The 26,265-nt window shown below is 39.5% G+C and overlaps 1 protein-coding gene across 1 annotated transcript in view; it reads left to right on the top strand.

The window, feature by feature from the left end:
• Positions 1–26,265, top strand: part of si:ch211-186j3.6 (neural-cadherin) — a 556,420-nt gene that overhangs the window by 263,436 nt on the left and 266,719 nt on the right. Inside the window, exons 9-14 of the mRNA XM_060911426.1 lie at positions 3,854–4,022; positions 6,635–6,805; positions 6,978–7,150; positions 12,982–13,149; positions 20,667–20,916; positions 24,024–24,151. Of these exons, the coding sequence (XP_060767409.1) occupies positions 3,854–4,022; positions 6,635–6,805; positions 6,978–7,150; positions 12,982–13,149; positions 20,667–20,916; positions 24,024–24,151 (1,059 nt within the window). The remainder of the gene's footprint in view (positions 1–3,853; positions 4,023–6,634; positions 6,806–6,977; positions 7,151–12,981; positions 13,150–20,666; positions 20,917–24,023; positions 24,152–26,265) is intronic.

Consider the following 26,265-nt stretch of genomic DNA (forward strand, 5'->3'; position numbering starts at 1 on the left):
GTGGAATTCCTCAGAGATGGAGCCAATTTCACATCTTCTGACACTTCCTGAAAAGGATGATGGGTGTGGGGTGTAAAAGGCAGGAGTTTATTGGGTTTACTTTCCAAAACAATTCATGGAGTGGATGCAGACTTTTGGACTTTTCTATTTAAGGCCTGTTGTCATGAGAGCTGTCACTAACCTGAGTTGTGAGCAGAAAAGGCAGAAAGCTTTTATAACCCCAAATCAGAAAAAAAGTTGGGATGGTATGTTGAAATTGAAATTAAAACTGAAAACAATGATTTATAAATAATCTGACCTGTACTGCACTCAAAAAATACAACAGCACATTATTGGATGTTTTCCGTCAAGATTTTTTTTTCCTCCAAAATAAACACTTAATTCAATTTTGATTTTTGCAACACATTTCAAAAACGTTGGGTCAATAAAGTATTTACCACTTTATAATGTTGCCATTCCTTCTCAGAACACTTAAAAGATGGTCAGGGACTGAAGACACCAAGTGATGAAGCTTTTCAGGTGTCATTTTGTTCCATTCTTCCTGCAAACAGGTCTTAAGAAAAGAAAGAACAACTTTATTCAACACACACTTGTGAAATTTCCTCTCTGCATTTAACCCATCTGAAGCAGTGAACACACACATGCACGCACACACACACGTGAGCAATGAGCGCACACACATACCCAAAGCAGTGGGCAGCCATGCTAACAGTGCCCGGGGAGCAGTTAGGGGTTAGGTACCTCGCTCAAGGGCACCTCAGCCCAAGGCCATTGTCAGAGACCAAATGCGCTCAAACCACAGTTTATTAATAACAGGGGAAAAGGGAGTTGGGAGAATGTGTGTGGGTGAAGTCCAGTGGCAGGAGAACTGAGAGGCAGGGATGGCTGGTGGTGATGTCTGAGGTCTCCCATCCAAGTACTGACCAAACCCAACCCTGCCTAGCTTCTGAGATCTGACGGGATCAGGCGTAGTCAGAGAGGTGTGGCTGTAGGCTGACAGTACTTGGGTTTTAGGCAGTCTCCCAGCAAGCAGTACCTCAGCAGGCAGGAGTTAGAGAGCGGGACCAGGCAGATGGAGAGGCAGGCGAGCAGCAGGGCTAAGCGAGCTGGAGATCAGGTGAAGGTACAGGAGAGGCAGGCAAGAGGCAGAGTCGACAGAACGGAAGGCAGATCAGGTTACCGGGGCTGGAGAGCAGACAGAGTTAGACGGAACAGGATAATTTCAGGAGTCAGAGTAGTAGGAACACAGAGCAGATTATCAGGCTGAGAGTTGCAGACGATCTGACACAGAAGCTTGGGAGGACTGCAGCTTAAATACACACGGGGGGAAGCAGGTGATCGGCGACAGCCAATGACAGTCACTGAAAGATAATAAGAGGAAGTGAGTGCGGGTGTGGCCGGTAATGCTGAGTGGAGATGTTACCTGAAGAGAGAAGCCCACAGGTAGGACCATGACAGCCTATTAACCTAACCCCATGTCTTTGGACTGTGGGGGAAACCGGAGCACCTGGAGGAAACCCACGCAGACATGGGGAGAACATGCAAACTCCACACAGAAAGGTGTGAAATAGTACGGGGTCGTCTTTGTCTTTTTTTTTTTTCAAAATTCACCACACATTCTCTGTTGGGGACAGAGGGAACACACACCATCTCCTTCCACAGCCATGCCTTTGTAAGGTGTGCAGAATGTGGTTTTGCATTGTCTTGTTGAAATATCCCTGGAAAAGATGTTGTCTTGAAGGCAGCATAAGTTGCTTCAAAATCTCAGTGTGTGTTTCTGAATTAATGCTGCCATCACAGAAGGCATACAAGGGCACTGACACAACCCCATACCATGACAGACCCTGGCTTTTGGACTTGTTCCTGGTAATGGTCAGGGTGGCCATTTCCGTCTTGGATCTAGAGCACATGGCATCGATTTCTTGCAAAAAAAAGATGTGGAATACTGATTCGTCTAACCACAATACATCAAAGTCAAAGTGAACTTTGTTGTCAATCAGACCATGTAACAGAATTACACAGAGGACTGAAATTGCGTTTCCCCAAACTTCAAATGTGCAGTATTAAAAAACTGACACACACCTAAACATAAAAGTGCACACAGCCATCAACAGATAAGCAAATTAACACAACATATAGACAGACAGTGGGCATACAGTTCCCAGAATATTCACCATTATCCAGAAATGTTGTCAAGTTTGAGGTAATGTAGTCCAGAATCGTAGTTCCAGAAATGTAGGCAAGTTTGAGGTAATGTGTTCCAGAAATGTAGTTCCAGAAATGTAGTCCAGAAATGTAGACAAGTTTGAGGTAATGTAGTCCAGAAATGTTGTCAAGTTTGAGGTAATGTAGTCCAGAATCGTAGTTCCAGAAATGTAGTCCAGAAATGTAGACCAGAAATGTAGACAAGTTTGAGGTAATGTAGTCCAGAATAGTAGTTCCAGAAATGTAGTCCAGAAATGTAGACAAGTTTGAGGTAATGTAGTCCAGAAATGTTGTCAAGTTTGAGGTAATGTAGTCCAGAATCGTAGTTCCAGAAATGTAGTCCAGAAATGTAGACAAGTTTGAGGTAATGTAGTCCAGAATCGTAGTTCCAGAAATGTAGTCTGGTGCAGTATGTAGTCCAGAAATGTAATACAAGGTGCAGTATGGAACCATACATGTTTCCACTGTGTGATGGTCCATCCCAGATGCCTCCGAGCCCAGAGAAGTCGACAGCACTTCTGGACACAGTTAACATAAGGCTTCCTTTTTGCACAGTAAAGTTTTAATTGGCATTTGTAGATGTCCAGTGGTGCTTGAAAGTTTGTGAACCCTTTAGAATTTTAGAAACTGGAGATCTTCGTCCCATTCAAAGACTAGGCCTTTCCTGGATACTAATTTTGTGCCAAATCATGATTACTATCACTTGCTGACATCATGTTCACTTGTTTCAAATCACATTATTATTTCACTCTTTTACCTCATTACTAGCCCTAAATTGCCCCTGTCCCAACTTTTTTTTTTCTTTTTTTGGAATGTGTTACAGGCCTGAAATGCAAGAATGGATGTATATTAACGAATGAAAGTTATGAAGAATGAAGTTGACCAGACAAAACATAAAATATCTTGGGTTCACACTGTCTGCGATGAAATACAAGTCAAAGTAAATTTAGAAATCACTGCTTTTTATTTGCATTTTCAATACCATCCCAACTTTTCTGCCTTGGGGTTGTATTCATGCATTCATTCATTCCATTAGAAGATTGGAAAAGGGACAATCAAGGCCATTTGTTAATTAATTTAGAAGTACCAAATGCCAATGTTTTGCTATCAAAATCGTTTGGGAATATGTAGCCTTTTTTTTTTTACACCTATGTTTCATTTAAAGTGTAGATGATGAGGATAGCAGTTTTCATTTTTGTTATTTTCACACACTGATGAACATGGGAAGATGAGAAAGGTGTGTGCAGCCCAGCATGGCTGAATTAGCAGCTCTCGATCCAGCAGCATCAAAGGACTCAGCAAGATGCAATTGATTCAAGGACGATTCCGTTACAAAACACTGATGAATCTCAATAGAACAGAGCAGATTCCTAAACCTCAGTGTCCCTTTTTTTTCACTTCCCTTGCAAACCTTATTTTTGGTTTCTCGACTCTGTCATTTTCTCCCACTGCATTGCTCTGTGCTCACTTTCTTTGTTGTCTGTTTTTTCTTTACTTATTGTTAACAGTAATTTCTTTCTAGCTACATCCTTTAAATTATCTGAATTCCTGGCTAGAGAACACAGTGGTTGAGAATAACTCACTCGTTGTCATTTAGTTTTAAATTAGTGCGGATTCTTATTGTACCACCTCTGTCTCTGTGTCTCAGTGTCAACAGTATAAGGAGATGGCATCTGTTCCAGAGAATAAGCCGGCAGGGACGTTTGTACTGCAGGTCCATGCTGTAGATGCTGATGAGGGAGCCAATGGAAAAGTGACATATGGCTTCATGCACAAAGACAGCACGGTTCCAGCCTTCAGCATCGATCCTGAGACAGGTGCTTGCAAAATTAAGCTAGAGTAACGATCTAATTAAATGGATTTATTTAAAAAAAATGACCAGGTTCATTGTATAGACCCTTTTCAGTCACGTGACCTTCGTAACCGCGACCGCCATTTTGGACATGTAGTGGACTTCGGCTCGAATCGGTTTGAATGCGAGGAAGGCGACAAACATAAAAGAAAAAGGAGCGAGATGCAGAAAACTGTATTTACTAGTTTACTGTAATTATGATCTGGCAGCTATTTACACCGGATCCAGTGTAAATAGCTGCCGGAGCCAACGTCCGAGCTTGCCGGAGCGTGCGCGCTCTGGCCGGCCGCGAGCTAGCGTGCTCCGGAACCTCGGACGTTGGCTCCGGCAGCTATTTACACTGGATCCGGTGTAAATAGCTGCTAGATCATAATTACAGTAAACTAGAATGGAATGTTAACAGCCTTTTCTGGTTAATTTTATTCGTCTTACCTCCAACAAAGTGGTCACTACACAAGCGCTGGTATGCCGCTATCCGTCTTCTCCGTCGGTCAGCATCTACCGGGATCCGATAAAATGATAACCCTTGCCTTGTTTGTTGATGGTTACTACATCCAGGTGCACAACAATATAGTGGCATGATGGAAGTCTTGCTGAAAATAAACACTTTCTTTGCTGCCGTTCCTCAATGTTGGCTGTGGTAAACTACTGGTAGTACATGTCCAAAATGGCGGCCGCGTTTGTCGTGACGTCACGTGAAAAGGGTCCATACTATAGTATTTGTGCAAAATACATACAGTACATACATAGACACTGTTTTAATTGTTGACAAGAAAGGATGGAAATTATATTTTCTCTGAGAATTTTAACACCCCTTTATCTGCCACTTGGAAGTCGCAAACATTGAAGCACTTTCATTAATTCCAAAGTTCACACTAATTCACTTTAATCACAGCCTTTTAAATGTGTCAGCTTTCAAGAGAAAAGAAAAGATGCCATTTAGCAACTCTTCTCAACATCTTTAATGAAATGAAATGCTTCATGAAATAGAACCGTTTATTGTGCTTCAATCTTACAGCATTTTTAATCAAAGGAACAGAAAGGCACAAAAAAAAAAGGGTGTGACATTTGGAATGACTCTGTTGAGGTTAAAGTTTATGAATATTACAGCATTTGAAAGGAATATTAATGTTGGAGGACAGGGAGGGGGTGGTCTAGCTGCTGTTTCTGGCTTTTATAAAGATAATTTCAGCTCTACATTTCAACATTAAGAAGGATGGTATGGTGGCGCAGCAGGTAGTGATGCCACTTCACAGCGCCAGGGTCTCACATGTTCTTTCCTGTATCCCTGTAGGCTTCCTATGGCTTCTGTGGTTTCCTTCTACCTCGTAATAACATGCCAGTAGATGGACTGGCTACTTTAAAAGCCCTAGGGTGCTGGGAGGTGTGGCTCACCTTGACAGACACCCAAAATTAATCAAAAATAGTGCCACAATTATCAGATCAATATACATTATTTTGGTCTGTATGGTTATGTAAGAGCTCAGAGAATATATTTTCAGTGCCAGTAACATTGGGGCTGTTAGTATATCTGAGTAAGCTGTGATAAACAAAAGGATAACACCATGATAGCAATGGGCCCATGGACAGAGATGCCATGTTTTTCATTCAGCAACACCATGACTACAGCTGGACAAAAATTAAAATAAATGAATAAATAATAATAAATAAAATAAAAAAAGAAATACTATCAAGTATGTACATCCATCCATTATCTGTAGCCGCTTATCCCGTCCTACAGGGTCGCAGGCAAGCTGGAGCCTATCCCAGCTGACTATGGGCAAGAGGCGGGGTACACCCTGGACAAGTTGCCAGGTCATTGCAGGGCTGACACATAGACACAGACAACCATTCACACTCGCATTCACACCTATGGTCAATTTAGAGCCACCAATTAGCCTAACCTGCATGCCTTTGGACTGTGGGGGAAACCGGAGCACCCGGAGGAAACCCACTCGGACAGCATGCAAACTCCACACAGAAAAGCCCTCGCTGGCCGCTGGGATCAAACCCAGGACCTTCTTGCTGTGAGGCGACAGTGCTAACCACTACACCACCGTGCCGCCCCTATGTACATACATACTCCAAAATTTTATTAAGTATTGAACTTAGCCTCACACTCAATCTTGGATTGAGGGAACTCACCTGAATAAAGCAGTTACTGAAGGTGTTTAAATTTAAATAGGTTTAAGGACACGCAGAAGTTGAACTCTTTCAGATAAATATTTAAGTCCGAGTGCTGAATATGTACGTTTGCCAAAAATCAAAAGTTTTGAAAACTGGCAGATACATTTTTATTTTATTTATTTGTATTGAATTCGGCTCCATCTCCAGTGCATTCAGTACTTTTGATGCTTTCTTTTTTAAAAGGCCTGTTACTACTCAATGCTGCCATGCTAATATTTTCCTCAAAACAACGTACCTGTAAGCACTTTGAGATGCTGCATGCCACACAGTATATTAATACTAGGTTAGGATGTTGCTGTATGCACAAGAATGTGGATAGAATAATCCCCAATATACTTTTGCCAGTTTAATTGGTCACCATCATTATATTTTTCCATTATGTTGTTGTAGGTGCAATCACAACTGCAAGAAAGTTTGATCGGGAGCGACAGAGGGAGTACGCTGTGACAGTCACAGCTACGGATCAGGCAGCAGATCCACTCATAGGCATCTGCCAACTCAACGTCCTCATACTGGATGAGAATGACAACAGTCCGAAGTTTGAGAACCTACGCTATGAATGTGAGCGATACTTAATCTTGAAGTGAACTTTGTTTGACCTCATGGCTTGATAGAGTTTGAATGGAATATACAAATTACAAATATAGTGATTCCCCCCTCGTAATCTCACACACACACACTTTCCCCATGTTTCTGATTAATATAATTCATATTCTGTTCTTGATTCACACAGACTTCTTGAGGGAGGACACCATGATTGGCACCAGTTTCCTGCGAGTTGCTGCACATGATGATGACTACAGCACCAACGCAGCCATCACATATTCTATGTCTAAAGAGCAACCAGAATACCTGAGAGTCAATCCTGTGACCGGCTGGGTTTACGTCAACCAGCCCATCTCGCAGGTCTATATCTAATGTCTTTTATATACACACACATACACACACACACACTCTCTCATCTCACACTCTCAAATCTCTTAGGTTGGAGAGATATGCATCTATGAGGTTTAGAGAAAAGATAGATTGCTCTCTTACTGGAGAAGGTAAATTGAAACTGTGCCCTGCCTCAGCAAAATGTTTTACATATGGGGTCTATTTTTGTGCAGATGTAATTTGTTGGTGTAATGCCAGCATATTGCTAATTTGGTTGAGTGTAAGCCAAGTTTTCCCTATTTTTGTTTACTTTTTTCTTGCTTGAAATAAAAGCACTAATTGAGGTAGGTCATAGATGGTGTTTGATGTTTTATCAGATCCACTTTGGTGCAAAATTATTGCTTTTTGCTATCCATGCTTAGCACAAAGATAAGAAAATTACAGTATTTTCTTGGCTTCAAGTGCAATTTCAAATATCCAGCCACAATATTTACAATATAGTTCTATAGAGTTTCTGGAGTAGTATAGTATTTATCACTTCACTTGAGAAATAGACTGAACACTAAACTGAATTATGTTTGGTTGCCTGGACATTTTCATAGCGGAGCTCCTACGCAGGCCAAAGGCCCAGGTGAGCGGAGCCCCATAGGCATAGAGTGTGGATACATAAAGAAACCCATCGAGTTGTTATCTGATGGTTTCAGTCCTGTGCGTGCCTGCCACCATAGGAAAACCAACAGCTGAGTAGTGAGTAACCCATCGAGTTGTTTTCTGATGGTTTCGGTCCTGTGTTGAGGAAATTCTACAACCCTGAAATGGATGGGAGCTCCGCTTTTAGGCAGTGCATTCCATATTTTATATATATATATATATATATATATATATATATATATATATATATATGGAATGCCATAACCAAGTGTACAGCATAGTGTACAGAAACATCTGTGCCGACTATGGACTGGAAGTTCCAAGGTCAAAGTGGGACAAACCTCCAAAGGTGGTTGAGAATGACCAAGCAAAGATCCTGTGGGACTTCCAGATACAGATGGACAAACTGGTAGTGGCTAACCAACCGGACATGGTAATGGTGGACAAATGGGAGAACAAGGCTGTAGTGATAGATGTAACAAGACCAAGTGACAATAACATCAGAAAACGGAACTTGAGAAGCTCAAGAAGTATTAAGGGCTGAAAAAAGAGCTAGAAAGGATGCAGAAGATGAAAACAACAGTGGTCCCTGTGGTGATAGGAGCCCTTGGTGCAGTGACCCCCAAACTGGGAGAGTGGCTCCAACAGATCCCAAGAACAACATCCGAGATCTCTGTCCAGAAAAGCGCAGTCCTAGGCACAGCTAAGATACCTGCAGAGGACCCTCAAAATCCCAGGTTTTTGGTAGAGGACCCAAGCTTGAGGGGGGGAAAAAAAAGATCACCTGAAGGAGGGGTGAGTGGGGTATTTGTGTTCGTGTGTGTACATACTGTATACCAAGTAATCAAGTAATGTGGTGGCTCAATGGCTGAGTCTCTGGGTTACTGATCAGAAAGTCTTGGGTTCAAGTCCCAGCCCTGCCAAATTGACACTATTGGGCCCTTGAGCAAGGCCTTTAACCCTCCAGGGGCACTGTGTCATGGCTGACCCCAACAAATGAAGGTGTCATCTTCTCTTGCAATCTGAAAAGGGAGAAAATTGAATCTTAATGTCTTGATCCAACGACTTGGTCATAGCTTGACATTCACTGTGAAAGAAACCACACTAAGCTTCGCAATAAGACAAAAAAAAAGGTCAAAGTATAATATAGACAGAGAAATTATAGAGGTTTACTAGAATTCAGCTACAGGGACATCCAGTTGGTTTTCCCAGCCTGCCACAAATAAGAACAAGCAATTTGAATGTTGTTTTTGCACATGGAACTTCATACGGTGGTGCTTGAAAGTTTGTGAACCCTTTAGAATTTTCTATATTTCTTCATAAATATGACCTAAAACATATCAGATTTTCACACAAGTCCTAAAAGTAGATAAAGAGAACCCAGTTAAACAAAGACAAAAATATTCTACTTGGTCATTTATTTATTGAGGAAAATGATCCAATATTACATATCTGTGAGTGGCAAAAGTATGTGAACCTCTAGGATTAGCAGTTAATTTGAAGGTGAAATTAGAGTCAGGTGTTTTCAATCAATGGGATGGTAATCAGGTGTGAGTGGGCACCCTGTTTTATTTAAAGAACAGGGATCTATCAAAGTCTGATCTTCACAACACGTTTATGGAAGTGTAGCATGACACGAACAAAGGAGAATTCTGAGGACCTCAGAAAAAGCGTTGTTGATGCTTATCAGGCTGGAAAAGGTTACAAAACCATCTCTAAAGAGTTTGGACTCCACCAATCCACAGTCAGACAGATTGTGTACAAATGGAGGAAATTAAAGACCATTGTTACCCTCCCCAGGAGTGGTCGACCAACAAAGATCACTCCAAGAGCAAGGCGTGTAATAGTCGGCGAGGTCACAAAGGACCCCAGGGTAACTTCTAAGCAACTGAAGGCCTCTTTCACATTGGCTAATGTTAATGTTCATGAGTCCACCATCAGGAGAACACAACAACAATGGTGTGCATGGCAGGGTTGCAAGGAGAAAGCCACTGCTCTCCAAAAAGAACATTGCTGCTCGTCTGCATTTTGCTAAAGATCACATGGACAAGCCAGAAGGCTATTGGAAAAATGTTTTGTGGATGGATGAGACCAAAATAGAACTTTTTGTTTTAAATGAGAAGCGTTGTTTGGAGAAAGGAAAACACTGCATTCCAGCATAAGAACCTTATCCCATCTGTGAAACATGGTGGTGGTAGTATTATCATCATGGTAGTATCATGGTTTGGGCCTGTTTTGCTGCATCTGGGCCAGGACGGCTTGCCATCATTGATGGAAAAATGAATTCTGAATTATACCAGCGAATTCTAAAGGAAAATGTCAGGACATCTATCCATGAACTGAATCTCAAGAGAAGGTGGGTCATGCAGCAAGACAACGACCCTAAGCACACAAGTTGTTCTACCAAAGAATGATTAAAGAAGAATTAAGTTAATGTTTTGGAATGGCCAAATCAAAGTCCTGACCTTAATCCAATCGAAATGTTGTGGAAGGACCTGAAGCGAGCAGTTCATGTGAGGAAACCCACCAACATCCCAGAGTTGAAGCTGTTCTGTATGGAGGAATGGGCTAAAATTCCTCCAAGCCGGTGTGCAGGACTGATCAACAGTTACTGGAAACGTTTAGTTGCAGTTATTGCTGCACAAGGGGATCACACCAGATACTGAAAGCAAAAGTTCACATACTTTTGCCCCTCACAGATATGTAATATTGGATCATTTTCCTCAATAAAGAAATGACCAAGTATAATATTTTTGTCTCATTTGTTTAACTGGGTTCTCTTTATCTACTTTTAGGACTTGTGTGAAAATCTGATGTTGTTTTCGGTCATATTTATGCAGAAATATAGAAAATTCGAAAGGGTTCACAAACTTTCAAGCACCACTGTAAGTATTCGAATCAATAAAAGCTCAAACAAAACTAATTAACTCACTAAATGTATTGTCAATATATAGAACAAGCAACTTAGAGCCAAAGTAAAGAATAGGTCCTACTGGCTTCCATGTGATCTTCATACACTATGTACAAAAGGAGACCGAAAGTCAGCCTTGTATTTCCATCATTAAAATGTAAGCATCCATAAATAAAGTTTTATTATATAATTGTGCTGCACTATTCTTAAAGGGAATGAGAGCAGCTGATTTAATTGGATTATTGCACAAGCATGGCTGACCACACCACTCAGTAGTGTTTATAACTGCACAATTTTGCCCCATGTTAATGCACACTTTTTTTTTTTTTGGCACTTGCATCATGAACACAAAATGAGTGCTAGTAAGTCTGTCTTACTTGGTTTGAAGGAAAATGTGTAATGAGTAGGTTATATCACAATGATCCTGAACATTTCCCTCCAGCAGAGTTCACATTTACCTCTAATCCAACATAATACTGTCCACTGGTGTTGAATTTATGAGCTGTGTATGTGTGAGTTCAGTAAACATGAGCCAGGTGGGTGAAATCCAATATAGTGGATTTAAATTCCGGTCTCTCAGCACACAGTGATTTACAGAGTGATTGAGTTTAATGTATAGATGAAGTTTGGATTTGTATTGTAATAGCCAGATTGTTTGCCCACTATCAAGGAAAGCATGGGGTCATTTAAGATGTACTCTCAGAGAAAAGTAAGGGTTTTGTTGGATAATTAAGGGTTCCAGCTTTCAAAAGGAGCTCGATGTGGAATTTTTTCTGTGATAAAAACAATCTGTTGTCAGGTTCTGCATAGAATATCTCTCTAAAACACTTGTTGCGATGCTGAGAAACCTGAGACTGTTAAGAATTATGGCAGCACGATGCCTTTGACACAAATAACAGATGCAGCAAAAGAGCTCACATTACATGGTGCACTTTATCCATGTTGAGCAGTTGGACACGCATCATGCATGGGGAGATCAAGGCTGACGGCCAACCTGTGGATTCGACGATGACCAAAAGTGCAAAAGCAAACATCAATCATACATATGCAGCAGAAGGAAAAAAAAAAGTGGGAGCAAAAACATTTACACTGTACTCTCAAACAGAAATACCGGTAAGAATTGTGGAATAAACTCATCCAACCAGTTTGGTTGAAGTGGGTCACTTTGAAACTCTGAAGAATTCAAACAAATATAGCACCTTGCTGTATTTGGTGCCTCTGAAACCACATCTCCAAAACACATGTCTAGGCGAGAATGCCATCATGCCAGTAAACGATGGAGAGCCTTCAAAATTGATGGGTGACAAAAGTAGCAGGCAAGTCAAGACATACCCTTGGACTGATTAGTTGATGTTGGTGGTTCATGTCATATTATTTCTCTGATCCAGTGCAAACACAGAGACCAGAGGTTTTACCTTTGAGCAGATTATATTGCCAGCTGTCTTAGAGGAACATTTTGTGAAATATAAAACTCACTGCCCACCCCTTTTTGTTGACATACTAATTAATACATCTGATTAATGCTATTTGATGCTAAGTCCAACAAAACAAGTTTAATTATTTAAATGTAATAATCAGGAGGGAAAGAGTGAAAGAGGGGGTGGGAGGTGTGTGTGTGTGTGGATAGGGGTAGCAAGAGAGTAAATTAAATCGTTTGATATGAAGGCCCCTCAGAGAAGCAGTCTTGGCTAGAACAGTTTCCATAGCTACCAAGTGTGTATAATGAAGTGTATGTGTGTGTGAGGAGGTCAGTCTGAATTTGTTTGGCTGTCCTCACGTAAGATAGTACACACACTTCTTTTAATACAAGTCAAAGTGGCACATCAACGGGGATTAGTGCAGGCTCTCTCCCACACACTGTCTACTGAGCTCAGAGTATCATGAATGCAAACAACCATTTTAGGTTATAATTAAGCATCATTTTGGCTCCATCATTAGCCTTTGACCGTGTGTATTTGAATGAAATTATGAGATGTTTGAAACAATGGACTCAAGAGTACTCAAGAAATAAGTGATGAGACAACATTTATGGACTGCTCTAGACTGAGCTATGGGGGAGGTTAAAAAAAGCAACTTTGGGAGCAAAAGGTTGCTGGTTTGATTCCCTGGACCAGCAGGAATGGCTGAAGTGCCCTTGAGCAAGGCACCTAACCACTAACTGCTCCCTGGGCTGCCCACTGCTGTGGCAGGGTCTTGTTGTACGTTGCTCTGAATAAGAGTGTCTGCGAAATGCATGTAACGTAATGAGCTCTTCATGCTGGTCAGGACGTTTTAACACTTTATGGTATTTTGATTGCAGAGGACCTACATCACCAGAGAGATCATAGCCACAGATGGAGGGAACCAGAGTAGCTCTGTTGAGTTGGCTGTCACCATCACCAATGTGAAAAACCAACCTCCTCAATGGGAGAAGGAAAGCTATGAAGTGGTCATACCGGAGAACACTGTCAGAGACACTCCCATCGTGGTACGGTTCATTACACGCTACACTCTCAGAAAACAAAGTACATCATTGTACCTTTAGGGGTACAATGGCCTGTTGATGGAGCAGGACCCTCTAAGGTACTTATTTGTACCATTTTATATACTGATTGGGAACACACACACATATATATATATATATATATATATATATATATATATATATATATATATATATATATATATATATATATATACACACTACATTCAAAAGTTCGGGGTCACCCAGACAATTTTGTGTTTTCCATGAAAAGTCACACTTTTATTTACCACCATAAGTTGTAAAATGAATAGAAAATATAGTCAAGACATTTTTCTGGCCATTTTGAGCATTTAATCGACCCCACAAATGTGATGCTCCAGAAACTCAATCTGCTCAAAGGAAGGTCAATTTTATAGCTTCTCTAAGGAGCTCAACTGTTTTCAGCTGTGCTAACATGATTGTACAAGGGTTTTCTAATCATCCATTAGCCTTCTGAGGCAATGAGCAAACACATTGTACCATTAGAACACTGGAGTGAGAGTTGCTGGAAATGGGCCTCTATACACCTATGGAGATATTGCACCAAAAACCAGACATTTAGTAGAATTTAGCTAGAATAGTCATTTACCACATTAGCAATGTATAGAGTGGATTTCTGATTAGTTTAAAGTGATCTTCATTGAAAAGAACAGTGCTTTTCTTTCAAAAATAAGGACATTTCAAAGTGACCCCAAACTTTTGAATGGTAGTGTATATATATATTTCCCTTTTTGACCCTAAAAAGGTACACATAGTTACCTTGAAGTCCAATAATAACCCCTAGGGGGTACATTAGTGTATACTGTACCTTGGGGGACAGAAATGGACTCCTACTGTATCCCTGTTTCTGACAGTGTATGGCATGTAGATCACACCATGTGTGCATGGTTTGCAAGCCAAATTGAGGTTTATTTATCATTTACACTTTGTCAAGACATTGTACTATTGAGTTCACTAAGACATGACATTATAAGGCAGAAATTATACAAAATACACACACAAAACCCAACAAAATTAAAATAACAGAGCGTCTATTTGCACCCAGGTGAGAATCATCACATGGCAGCTATTCGGCTATTTAAAACCCTGATTCACAAAAGTTGGGACGGTGTGTAAAACGTAAATAAAAAGAGAATACAATTATTTGCAAATCTTTTCAACCTAGATTCATTTGAATACAGTACAAAAATAAGATGTTTAATGTTCAAACTAATAAACGTTACATGTTTTGTTTTTTTGTTTTTTTGTAAATATGTACTCATTCTGAATTTGATGCCTGCAGCATGTTCCAAAAATGTTGGGACAGTGGCAACAAAAGACTAGGAACTTTGTGGAATGCTCAAAAAACACGTTTGGAACATTCTACAGGTAAACAGGTTAATTGCTACTGTAATTGGAAAGACTCAGTCACTCAGACGCAAGGATGGGGCGTGGTTCACCACTTTGTGAAAGACTGCATGAGCAAATAACCCAAGAGTGTAAGAACAATACTTCTCAATGTACAATTGCAAGGACTTTAGTGATTTCACCTTCGACAATCAATAATATTCATCAAAAGTTTCAGAGAATCTTTATACTGCTATGATTTGAAGATGTAAGTAACTTATAATTCAAAGACATTTCTACAGAGTGTCTGAAAACTTAGTTTTGAGTGTAATTTCGTAATGTAATATTCAAACATCTGACAAATATTTGAACTCCATCTACCACTGCCCTTGTTTGTAGCATAGCTACATTGACAGGAATAACTATAGACCTCAAATTAAGTCACATACTGTACTGTATATTGTTTATTGCTTTATATTCATATACTGTACAAGGGACAGCAGTATGGTGTACCGTACGTTCTATAAAACAGGTTCTAAAGGAAAGCTCTGGGATTTTTTTTTTTTTTAACCTGGGCCACATTTTCTCATTTCTCTGGGTTCACATATTTACTAGGGACAAAAACGATTGAAGTCAGTCCAGTATTGAGTTAGAACGCTATAACCGGCAACCACAAAACGGATATACAACGTAATCCTATTGGGCAAACATGCGCGTCAAAGTAAACCACTTATTTTGGCTACTGACAGGTTCATAATGTTGTTTTAAGTGTCTGACAACATGGAAAGGATCCCTACAGAGATACACCTGGGTCTGTTTACCTCAATAATTGTATTTAAAAAAAAAAACTGTAGAAATTGACCAGTTATGTTTAGCTTTCTCTTCTTCTGGTCTCTGATGCAGCATCCCATTCATTACTTTTCGTCAATTATCACACGGGGACTGTTTTCTGATGCTTAGAAAAGAAGTCATGCAGAATTTGTGAAAGTCTATTTCCAAAGTAATGCCTGAATATTATGAGAATATGAATGAGTCTCTGACCATATGGAAAGGATCCCTTTTCTAAATGTCACTTAAATTCAGAGTTTTCAGAGTAACAGTCAAAATTTGCTTTGTTAACATTTAACATAAGAAAATGAACTTAATCTCTGATTTTGGATAGACGGATCGATGGAGTTAATGAATAGGCGGAGTTAATAAGGTACAAAGAGCTATAGTGAACCTAAAACCTGATACAGAGCTAAATACAAATTATCATCTCCATAACAGTGAAAGCTAGGATGTTACTGTTGAATGATCTGGCCAAGGGGACATTTATATGAAGTAAATGGAGAGGACCAAGGACTGATCCTTGAGGTACACCAAGTGTGATGAGGGAAGTAGAGGATTTATGCTCACCAATGGTTATGAAGTGGGATATATCAAAAGGATAAGAGGTGAAGGAAATATGAACCATGCCAGAAATAGCAGGGGGAAAATGGCTGCTTTGTATGTGATAAAATGCAAAATAAAAAGTAAGCAGATATATATATATATATATATACACACACACACACAGACAAAACCATAGCATGAATAATATCAAGGTAGCAGGACAGGCCTTTTATTTATTTATTTATTTATTTATTTATATATGACGCAGTAGTTTGATCACATTGAGACACTGACAAAAATGGCACTCACTTGTTATCCCCCCAAAAAAATAAAAATCACAGGAAACAGACTACTTCTGTCTCACTCGAACCAAGAAGCAAAGCCAGCACAGAGTTTTATTCCACGAGTGAGATGGCAAATCTGATAAGGTTAAAGCTGAACAAGATTCCTGGTTTATTCTAAACACTACTTCATAAGTTCTGCATTTAATATACTGTGGCATCTCTCAGGTGACCTGGATGAAATGATCCTATGAGTGAGAGAGTTATTTGAAATGGGAGTTGATTCTCAGGCACTCGAGTCCGCACTGTCATGTTTTGTCATTAACCTTGTTTTTCCTCCCAACCTTGTACATTCTCTCTCTCTCTCTCTCTCACACACACACACACACACACACACACACACACACACACACAAGCATCTATTTCCATCTGAATCAGTGACAAGACTGAAAAAAAAAAGACAGCTACACTGTTATCATCTTGCCCATACCTACAGTACCAGTCAAGTTTGGACACACCTACTCTACTCATTCGTCATTTTTTTCTGCATTGTGACCATTTTCTACATTGCAAAACAATACTGAAGACATCAAAACTATGAAATAACATATGGAACGTATATGGAATTACGTGGTAAGTGTTGAAAAAAAAAACAAAATATGCTTTATATTTTAGATTCTCCAAAGTAGTCTGCATTTACCTTGATGACGCTTTGTACCCTATTGGCATTATCTTAACCAGCTTCACGAGGTAGTCATCTGGAATGCTTTTCAATTTACAGGTGCCTCGTCAAAAGTTAATTAGTGCAATTTCTTGCCGCCTTAAAGGAGAACTGAAGGCAATTTTTTTATTATCAAAATTCTATTTCTCATTTTATTAAACATAGGAATTCATTTTTGATCGCTATTGTGTCACTGCTATAGCAAGTTATGAGTGTTTGAAATACGCTATGTAATATATCAGTCCGTATGTCAAAGCAATGGCCGTAAACGAGATTCGTTGAGACCTGTGCGAGACATCATAGGATGGAAGTAAAACATACAGCGGAAATCAAAGCGACCAACATCTGCCAACGTTGTCAAAAGACGTGCGCGCCTTCTTTCGAATGCTGACGTAATAAAGCCGGAAGTTTTGTTTGTTTTGATAGCGATCAGGAAAGTTTGAAAAAAGTAGACAGTGATCGTTATTTAAACTCGTTTTTGTGCAATATTTCTTTTGGAAAACAGTTTTCAAAATGGCGGCACTGACACCTGGCTGACACTTCACGTTTCGAAGTCTCGCACAAGTCTCGTGAAGATCGCGCGGATAAGCGATGCCTGCCGTGGACCAAACGAACTAAATTCAATATGGCTAAAACCCGAATAGGCCGATAAGTATAATATTTCATTGCAATTAGTTGCCAATATGAGTCACGATATAAGGTTACTAAAACCGAAAACGTAATTGAATAACACGTTAATTAAGAAATAAAGCAAGTTTAAAAATGATTTCACTTCTCCTTTAATGTGTCCGAGAGCAAACAGTAAATAATACAAATACAGTAAATAGCCCTATTTCACAACTGTAGTAATCCATATTATGTCAAGAACCGCTCAACTAAGTAACAAGAAACGACATCCATCATTACTTTAAGACATGAAGTGTTTTTTAATTAATACATAAATACAGAAAAAACACTGAATTTACTGAATTAGGTGTGTCCAAACTTTTGACTGGTACTGCATACCTGTCATTGTACACACACACACACACACACACACACACACACACACTCTCTCTCTCTCTCTCTCTCTCTCTACCTTGTCTTTGCGTCTCAGAATAGCCAGGTACTTGTGTCTCTGGAGACTGTGTTAGTCCAGAACCAACCTTCCTGTTCATGCTTCTGCCCTCACTGCTATTTTAAGTGAACTGCTGCATCCCGGCCTCTGGACTCACCCAATAACTGCCTCTTTATTATTCATGACCATTTAATTTTTTCTCATTCATTCAGTTAAGTGTGCACTGAGAATTAATTTTCTGGATCCTCCACAATTCTTTTATGAGCTATTAAGGCTATTTAAAGATGAATGCTATACTAAATGTATGAAGTCAAAAGAGGAGAGAGAGGAAAAAAAGTTTAGAAAAAAAAAGATTTGCTGTTTTTGGCTTAACTGATCAGTGGTATAAATGCGAAATTTTCTTGTTTGCAGAGAATGCAATGAGGCCTGCTAGACATTTAATAGATCTGGAGAACTCAGGAATGGAAGTGGTGGTCTTGTTCTAATTGCCCGCTCTGACTTTAAGGCTATGGTTGCCATCGACAGAGATGTTTCTCTGTGCACTTTAAATCCAAGAGAATGAGGATACAGTAATTGTAGTAAAGAAGCTATGGAAGAGAATTAAAGCACACTCACAGAAATAATATAATAAACTGGAGCACTCGTCAACGTTTGACAGCTACCTTCAAGCCTTTTGTACCTTTTCGTATGTACCTACCTAAAATGGTGCATATAGTGCATGTTTAAAGCTGTAGCAAGAAGGTAATTATGGTCCAATTATATACTTTAAAAAAGATGAAGTATATAATATACAGTACCAGTCGAAAGTTTGGACACACCTACTTATTAATTAATAGGTTTTTCTGTATTTTGACTATTTTCTACATTGTAGAAAAATACTGAAGGCAACAAAACTATGAAATAATATATGGAATTATGTGGTAAATCAAAAAGTGTTTAAAAAAAACAAAATATGCTTCATATTTTAGATTTCTTCAAAGTAGCCTGCATTTACCTTGATGATACTTTGCACACTATTGGCATTATCTTAACCAGCTTCATGAGGTAGTCATCTCGAATGCTTTTCAATTAAAGGTGTGCCTCATCAAAAGTTAATTAGTGCAATTTCTTGCCTTGTTAATGTGTTTGAGATCAAACAGTAAATAGTCAAAGTCCCTCTCATGCCAGAATCTGGTCTTCCCAGGCAGTCTCCTGTCTCAGTACTAACCAGCTCTTTAAGGCATATGGGTGTGACACCGATCTCCATTTCGATAGCCCTCGGCCTCTCGCCTATACAGCTAGGGTTACAGTGGAGGGCTAGTCCTCTGGTAAACGCAAGAGTTGGACTTCCCCACTTGCATCTGTATTGCAGCGTGCCTTGCCAGACGGTAGTAGGTACCATTTTTATGATGGTTTTTGGTATGACCCGACAAACGAGTAGAACTCACGATCTCCCGGTCAAGAGGTAGACATGCTAACCACTAGGCCAACTCATGGTACGCAGTAAATAGTAAATTATAAAAATTCAGTAAATAGCCCTATTCCAGGGCGGCACGGTGGTGTAGTGGTTAGCGCTGTCGCCTCACAGCAAGAAGGTCCGGGTTCGAGCCCCATGGCTGGCAAGGGCCTTTCTGTGTGGAGTTTGCATGTTCTCCCCGTGTCCGCGTGGGTTTCCTCCGGGTGCTCCGGTTTCCCCCACAGTCCAAAGACATGCAGGTTAGGTTAACTGGTGACTCTAAATTGACCGTAGGTGTGAATGTGAGTGTGAATGGTTGTCTGTGTCTATGTGTCAGCCCTGTGATGACCTGGCGACTTGTCCAGGGTGTACCCCGCCTTTCACCCGTAGTCAGCTGGGATAGGCTCCAGCTTGCCTGCGACCCTGTAGAACAGGATAAAGCGGCTAGAGATAATGAGATGAGAATGAGATGAGCCCTATTCCACAACTGTAGTAATCCATATTATGTCAAGAACCCCTGAACTGAGTAAAGAGAAGCGATATCTGTCATTACTTTAAGACCTGAAGTGTCTTTTAATTAATAAAAATAAAGAAAAGCCAGTGAATTAGAAGGTGTCTCCAAACTTTTGACTGGTACTCCATCCATCCATCCATCCATTATCTGTAGCCACTTATCCTGTGCAGGGTCGCAGGCAAGCTGGAGCCTATCCCAGCTGACTGTGGGCAAGAGGCGGGGTACACCCTGGACAAGTCGCCAGGTCATCACAGGGATATATATATATATATATATATATATATATATATATATATATATATATATATATAATATATCCAGGTTAAGCATACATGTTAAAGCAACAAAAGATAACCGTTGCACCCCACTAAGACAATCCAACCCCCTCCACCCCCACCCCCGAGCTTGGGGGGGGGATTTCTAGGGACCTCATGATATGATTAAATATCGATTAATGTGATTATAAAATTATGTGACTATCATAACTGTTGGAGTCACTTTTTTTTTTTAAATTGACCCTGAATCTGGACATCAAGTGGCTTGAACTGACCATAAAGTGCACTGCAGTAGGTTCTACAGTGCCATTATATTATACTCTAGGTATTCAGCATATATAGGAATAAGGATATGGAAAATAGGAAAATCAGGATTTAATTTCACTGTATGAAATAATGCATTAAGAATGCTGAGTGTATTCTTGGCTCAGAAATGTAATGAACAAATTTGTGAAGTTTAAATAAAGCAATGTTTATTTTTCTCGCTATGCTCTTTAGACAGTGAAAGCCACCTCTCCACTGGGTGACCCCAGAGTGACCTATAACCTGGAGGATGGCATGGTACCTGAAACCAACATGCCTGTGCGTTTCTACCTGACACCCAACCGAGAGGACGGATCAGCCTCCATCCTGGTGGCTGAGCCGCTGGATTATGAGACCACACGCAACTTTATGCTCCGTGTGCGTGCTCAGAACGTTGCTGCTGTGCCTTTAGCTGCTTTTACAACAGTGTATGTCAACCTCACAGGTAATCACTTTCATCTCTCTGTGTTGTAAATGACCATCAAATGGCCATTTTTTATAATGGAGAAACAGTGGTAACATATTTAATTTTTTTTTTAAAGTGACATGAAAATTTTGTTTTTGAAAGTATATTTCCATTTCACAGAATATGTACAGCTCATTTTGACCTAAGAGTGGCAGGTTAAATATTGATGGTTTTTACTCAGATGAAAATCTTAAAACCTTCCCCTTCAGACGAGACTGTCAAAATGTCACATGTTAATGCTGTATCAGTGTCTATATTTCTTCTGGTTATCTTTATTCCAATGGCATAAAGGGAAGGTGAAAAAGAAAAATTAATAAATCAACACATTCATGTATAAAATGGTTCATATATTTAATCACAGGTTTGTAATCAAAGTGATATTCTGGGAGAGAAACATATGGATATCAAAGGACTTAATGATGTCTAGTAACTTACTAGGCTCTAGTATCAGAATAAATGTAAATATTTATCCAGTTGAAATTAATGATTAAAGCTAAAGATGGAAGACTGTCCACCAAGTTTCTTTGTTATGTAAATGAGTTCCATCTGGTTTTAAGTCTTTGTAATATTTGATGAGAAAATAAAATCTGTGTTGTATCTGTATTTTATGGATATTTTACAGTTGCAAACGTTTAATGGTTTGATCAATGTGATTCACTAAATGTCTCATGGAACTGGGTGGATGGATGAATGGATTGATGGTAGAGATGGTAGGGATGGATGGATGGACAGATGGAGATGTTGGATGGATGGGTGGATGGATGGATATGTTAGAGATGGTATGGATGGATGGACAGATGGATGGATGGATGGATGGATGGATGGATGGATGGATGGATGGATGGATATTGTAAGGATGGGTGGATGGATGGAGGTGGTATGGATGGATGGTGATGTTAAGGATGGATGGACAGATGGATGGAAATGTTAGGGATGGATGGATGGATGGATGGAGATGGTAGGAATGGGTTAATGGATGGATGGAGATGTTAGAGATGGATGGATGGGTGGATGGATGGAGATGTTAGGGATGGATCGACAGATGGATGGAAATGTTAGGGATGGATGGATGGATGGATGATGATAGAGATGGATGGATGGAGATTGTTAAGTATGTTTGGACAGATGGATGGAAATGTTAAGGATGGATGGATGGAGATGGTAGGAATGGGTTAATGGATGGATGGAGATGTTAGAGATGGATGGATGGGTGGGTGGATGGATGGAGATGTTAGGGATGGATGGACAGATGGATGATAGAGATGGCTGGATGGAGATTGTAAGGATGGGTGGATGGATGGAGATGTTAGGGATGGATGGACAGATGGATGGAAATGTTAGGGATGGACAGATGGATGGATGGATGGATGATGATAGAGATGGATGGATGGAGATGGTAAGGATGGGTGGATGGATGGAGACAGTAGAGATGGGCAGATGGATGGATGGACAGATAAATACATCAGTGAAGAGGTTTAGATAGTAGAAAAATGGAAATGCCGCTTATGCCTCCTCTGATTCCCAGCCTATGATTTAAATATAAACTATTTTATAAAGCTTATTGTATTTAGGATTAGTTATTTCCCCAGCAACTTTAATCCTCCTCCCTATTTATTGAAATCCTGATATACTTCAATCCCTTTTTCTAATCCACTTTCTCAGATCCTGAACTACACTTACCTATTAAAATTTGAGAAGACACCATTCATAATATCCCACATTTTACCACTTGCCCATTCCTTCTCTCCTTCAGTAAAGCCCTGCAGTTCTAATTCCATTGCAAGAAGTCTCAATGCCATCCTATGTAATTTACTGGCTCTTCCCCAAAGCCATAATTGGGCTCAACTCATGCATGAATCTCCAGCTTTCTTCCATTTATGAGTGCACACTAATACTGATCATGGATTCTCACACGCCCATCCCACCCCACCCCACCCGCTGCCTAATATTAATCCAATAAGAGCTTTATGATGAAGTTGCTTTTACCGTAGCTGCTCCTTTCTCTTTAAAAATGCACACCTCACAGATCAGTGCCAAAGTTTCCCTCACGTATTTATACCCTCCTTCTGCAATTAAAAGCACAACTAGTAGGGCAGGAGAGAAAGAGAGAGAGAGAGAGAGAGGGGGGGGGAGGAAGTTGTAATGGATTTGGACCTCTTGTTTAATTCATGGATTACAACTTTGGCTGGGAGAAAATTAAAAACCTAGAAGTACATCAGATGGCGATTAGTGCCTTGGATCGTTCAGCCCATTAAAGATCTTGCCCTAAATTTCACTCATGCTACTTCCCTTCCATTACTGAGCGCACGCACACACACACACACACGTTCTGACAAATACTGCACATGTACATATTCAATTTTTCTTTTTTTATTTTATTCAGTTCTTATTCATGAAATTAATATTTATTGTTTTAGTACATTTTATTACAGATGTTTATTTTATGACTTCTACATTATCATAATTTTAGATTTAACATTTGATTGCAATTTTTGTTGGTTTTCTGCACATAAGTGTACACTGTGACGTGACAATAAAACACTCTCATTGTTTTACATTTTCAAAATTCCATGTGAAGTTGTCTGGTATTTATTTTCTCTCGAATAGGTTTGCTGTGATATAAGGGCTTTATTTATGTTTTCTTTTTATTTTATTTCTATTTCACCACAAGGTCAGGATGCTCTACTATGGCTGGCATAAAGCTACAGAGAGATGATAATACATCTTAGGTGCATGATGAATCACTGTTTATAGTGTGATGGCAATTGCAGCCATGTAGCTTAGACTGAAAGAGTAAATGATAATTAAATTAAAGTATTAAACATGTGACAAGCATATTTATGGAAAACTGAAGGCGTCTCTCTAGTTATATTTTGCTATATTTGCTTTCACCGTGGCTTTATGTGAAGCAGAAATGCTGGAAATACTGTGAGTGTGGAAAGTTCATGGCCACACCATACCATTAAAATGCAAATTCTTGATTTAATGTATTTTATTACAGTTTTTGACATCTATCTTTTGTTATTAAACTCTGAGATCACTGTTGAAGTGCTGAATTTTGACAGTTTGTCTGTTTCTATCAACAGATGTGAACGACAATGTACCATTCTTCACCTCCTCTATTTATGAGGCTTCTGTGACAGAAGGAGTCGAGGTTGGGACTCTGGTCCTGCAGGTGTCTGCCAATGACCTCGATCTGGGTTTAAATGGAAAGGTATATTATAAAGCTATTGATTCATTGATACTTGGATATCAAAGTTTTCATAACTTTAGTTTGAAAAATATATTCAGAGAAAGCAATTCTAATCTTGTCTGCTTGAACAGCACATGTATCTCATATATCATATCAGATATAGAGATTACATCAGATTGTATATTAGATGCTGTCAATTTTTAAGAAAAGCACGACACCAATTTAGCACGCACATACCGGTATTAACTGTCAATTTTACTAGTCTAATTGTTATAATCATTTGTTTCCTGAGACTATGTAATACATAATGCTGAACATATTACATTCTTTTGTATAATATATGAAGTAGATCAGGCAGCATGGTGGTGTAGTGGTTAGCACTGTCGCCTCACAGCAAGAAGGTTCTGGGTTCGAGCCCAGTGGCCGATGGGGGCCTTTCTGTGTGGAGTTTGCATGTTCTCCCCGTGTCTATGTGGATTTCCCCCACAGTCCAAAGACATGCTTGGTGGCTCTAAATTGACCGTAGGTGTGAATGGTTGTTTGTCTCTATGTATCAGCCCTGCGATGATCTGGCGACTTGTCCAGGGTGTACCCCGCCTCTCGCCCATAGTCAGCTGGGATAGGCTCCAGCTTGCCCACGACCCTGCACAGGATAAGCGGTTATGGATAATGGATGGATATATGGATGGATGAAGTAGATCAACATGTTCCTTCATAAATTGTGAGGTTGTTGTCAGGTTTTTACTGTTGGGAAGAACCCAGAAGTGTTAAATTGAGTCATTAATAGCTTAACATATACCGTATTTGCTTCAGTATTCCATGTGATAATGACTTGGGACATCTGTGCAACTTAAAATAATGAGGCCCCAATTTACTAAAGGTCTTCTGAGGAATTTCATGTGCAAACTTGATAACACAAAAATGTGGAAGCTGCTATACAAGCAAACTGTATGGGGAGTTGCATCTTTCTAATTAGTAAAACAGCAAGTTTTTTTTTTTTTAAGTGTTTGCCTTTATAAATATGCAGATTAGGCCAGTTCTACCTGAAAATATTGCACCATGTCAGTGGAAATACATTCACTCTTTATTTAACATTCCATTCATTTATTCCTGAAAGGTTTCTTCACCTCTGGCCCTCACCATCTCGAGATCAGTCCCCTTGTGTCACCCAGACGTCTGGGGGTGAGTCGCAGAAAAAAAGACAGGAACCCCACAAAGTAGTTCGCAATCTTTATTCGCAAGTCCCCCCTGAGACGAGAGTATACAGGGGTTTTATACGTGTGTATGTGAGTGAAACCTTGGATCAATCATGACAATTTTAAACAAAGACTATGTTTAGTCTAACAAAGAAGTGTCTTCTCCACTGGACGAAGGTCAGGTTACACAGGAATAGTTTAAAATCACTGTTATAGTATATGTAATAGTCTAAAATAATAAAGGATCTTAAAAAGCTCTAAAATATTAAAATCATAAAGTCTTAACACCTTGTGCAGCAATAAGGCTAATATAAATCTATAAAACTATAAAACTAACATGAATCACTTAATGCAGCTTTAAATCTAACATTAAATGTAACATTCAATCATTTCAATTTCAAATTCAACACTGAAGAGACTGGTTAAATCTAACAATCCTAAATCACGTGTAGCTATAAAACTAACTTAAATCGTGGCTTTAACTCTAACTTTTAATCCCAAATACACGTTGGATATGCAGCTGTGGGTGTGTGTGGGTGTGTCTGACATCATTGCAGACCTTGGCGCTGTTCAGACACAATAATCTGATCAATAATACACATATCAAATTAAGCAGAATGTTCTGATATGATGGAATAGAATTTTTAAACAATGTCTAGCTGAGACAGAAGGTCATTTTAACTGAACAGAATAAATACTTACAATTATTTATCCTTACAAAGGAATAAAACCTTACAATTCCATACCATACTTCCTACTGCTTTATTGAACACTTATAATCAGCCGAGCCCTCCATTTCACATGACTTCTGCATATTGAAGTGATGACAATTTGAAGCTGTTTTACTGAGAAAAGAGAAGAAAAGGCCACTAACTCATCAATAAAAGGCTCATAAAGCATGAGAAATGACAGATATGTGAGTAAAAAGCTTTGTCATAG

This window comes from Neoarius graeffei, chromosome 27, assembly GCF_027579695.1.
Source record: "Neoarius graeffei isolate fNeoGra1 chromosome 27, fNeoGra1.pri, whole genome shotgun sequence".
NCBI lineage: Eukaryota > Metazoa > Chordata > Actinopteri > Siluriformes > Ariidae > Neoarius > Neoarius graeffei.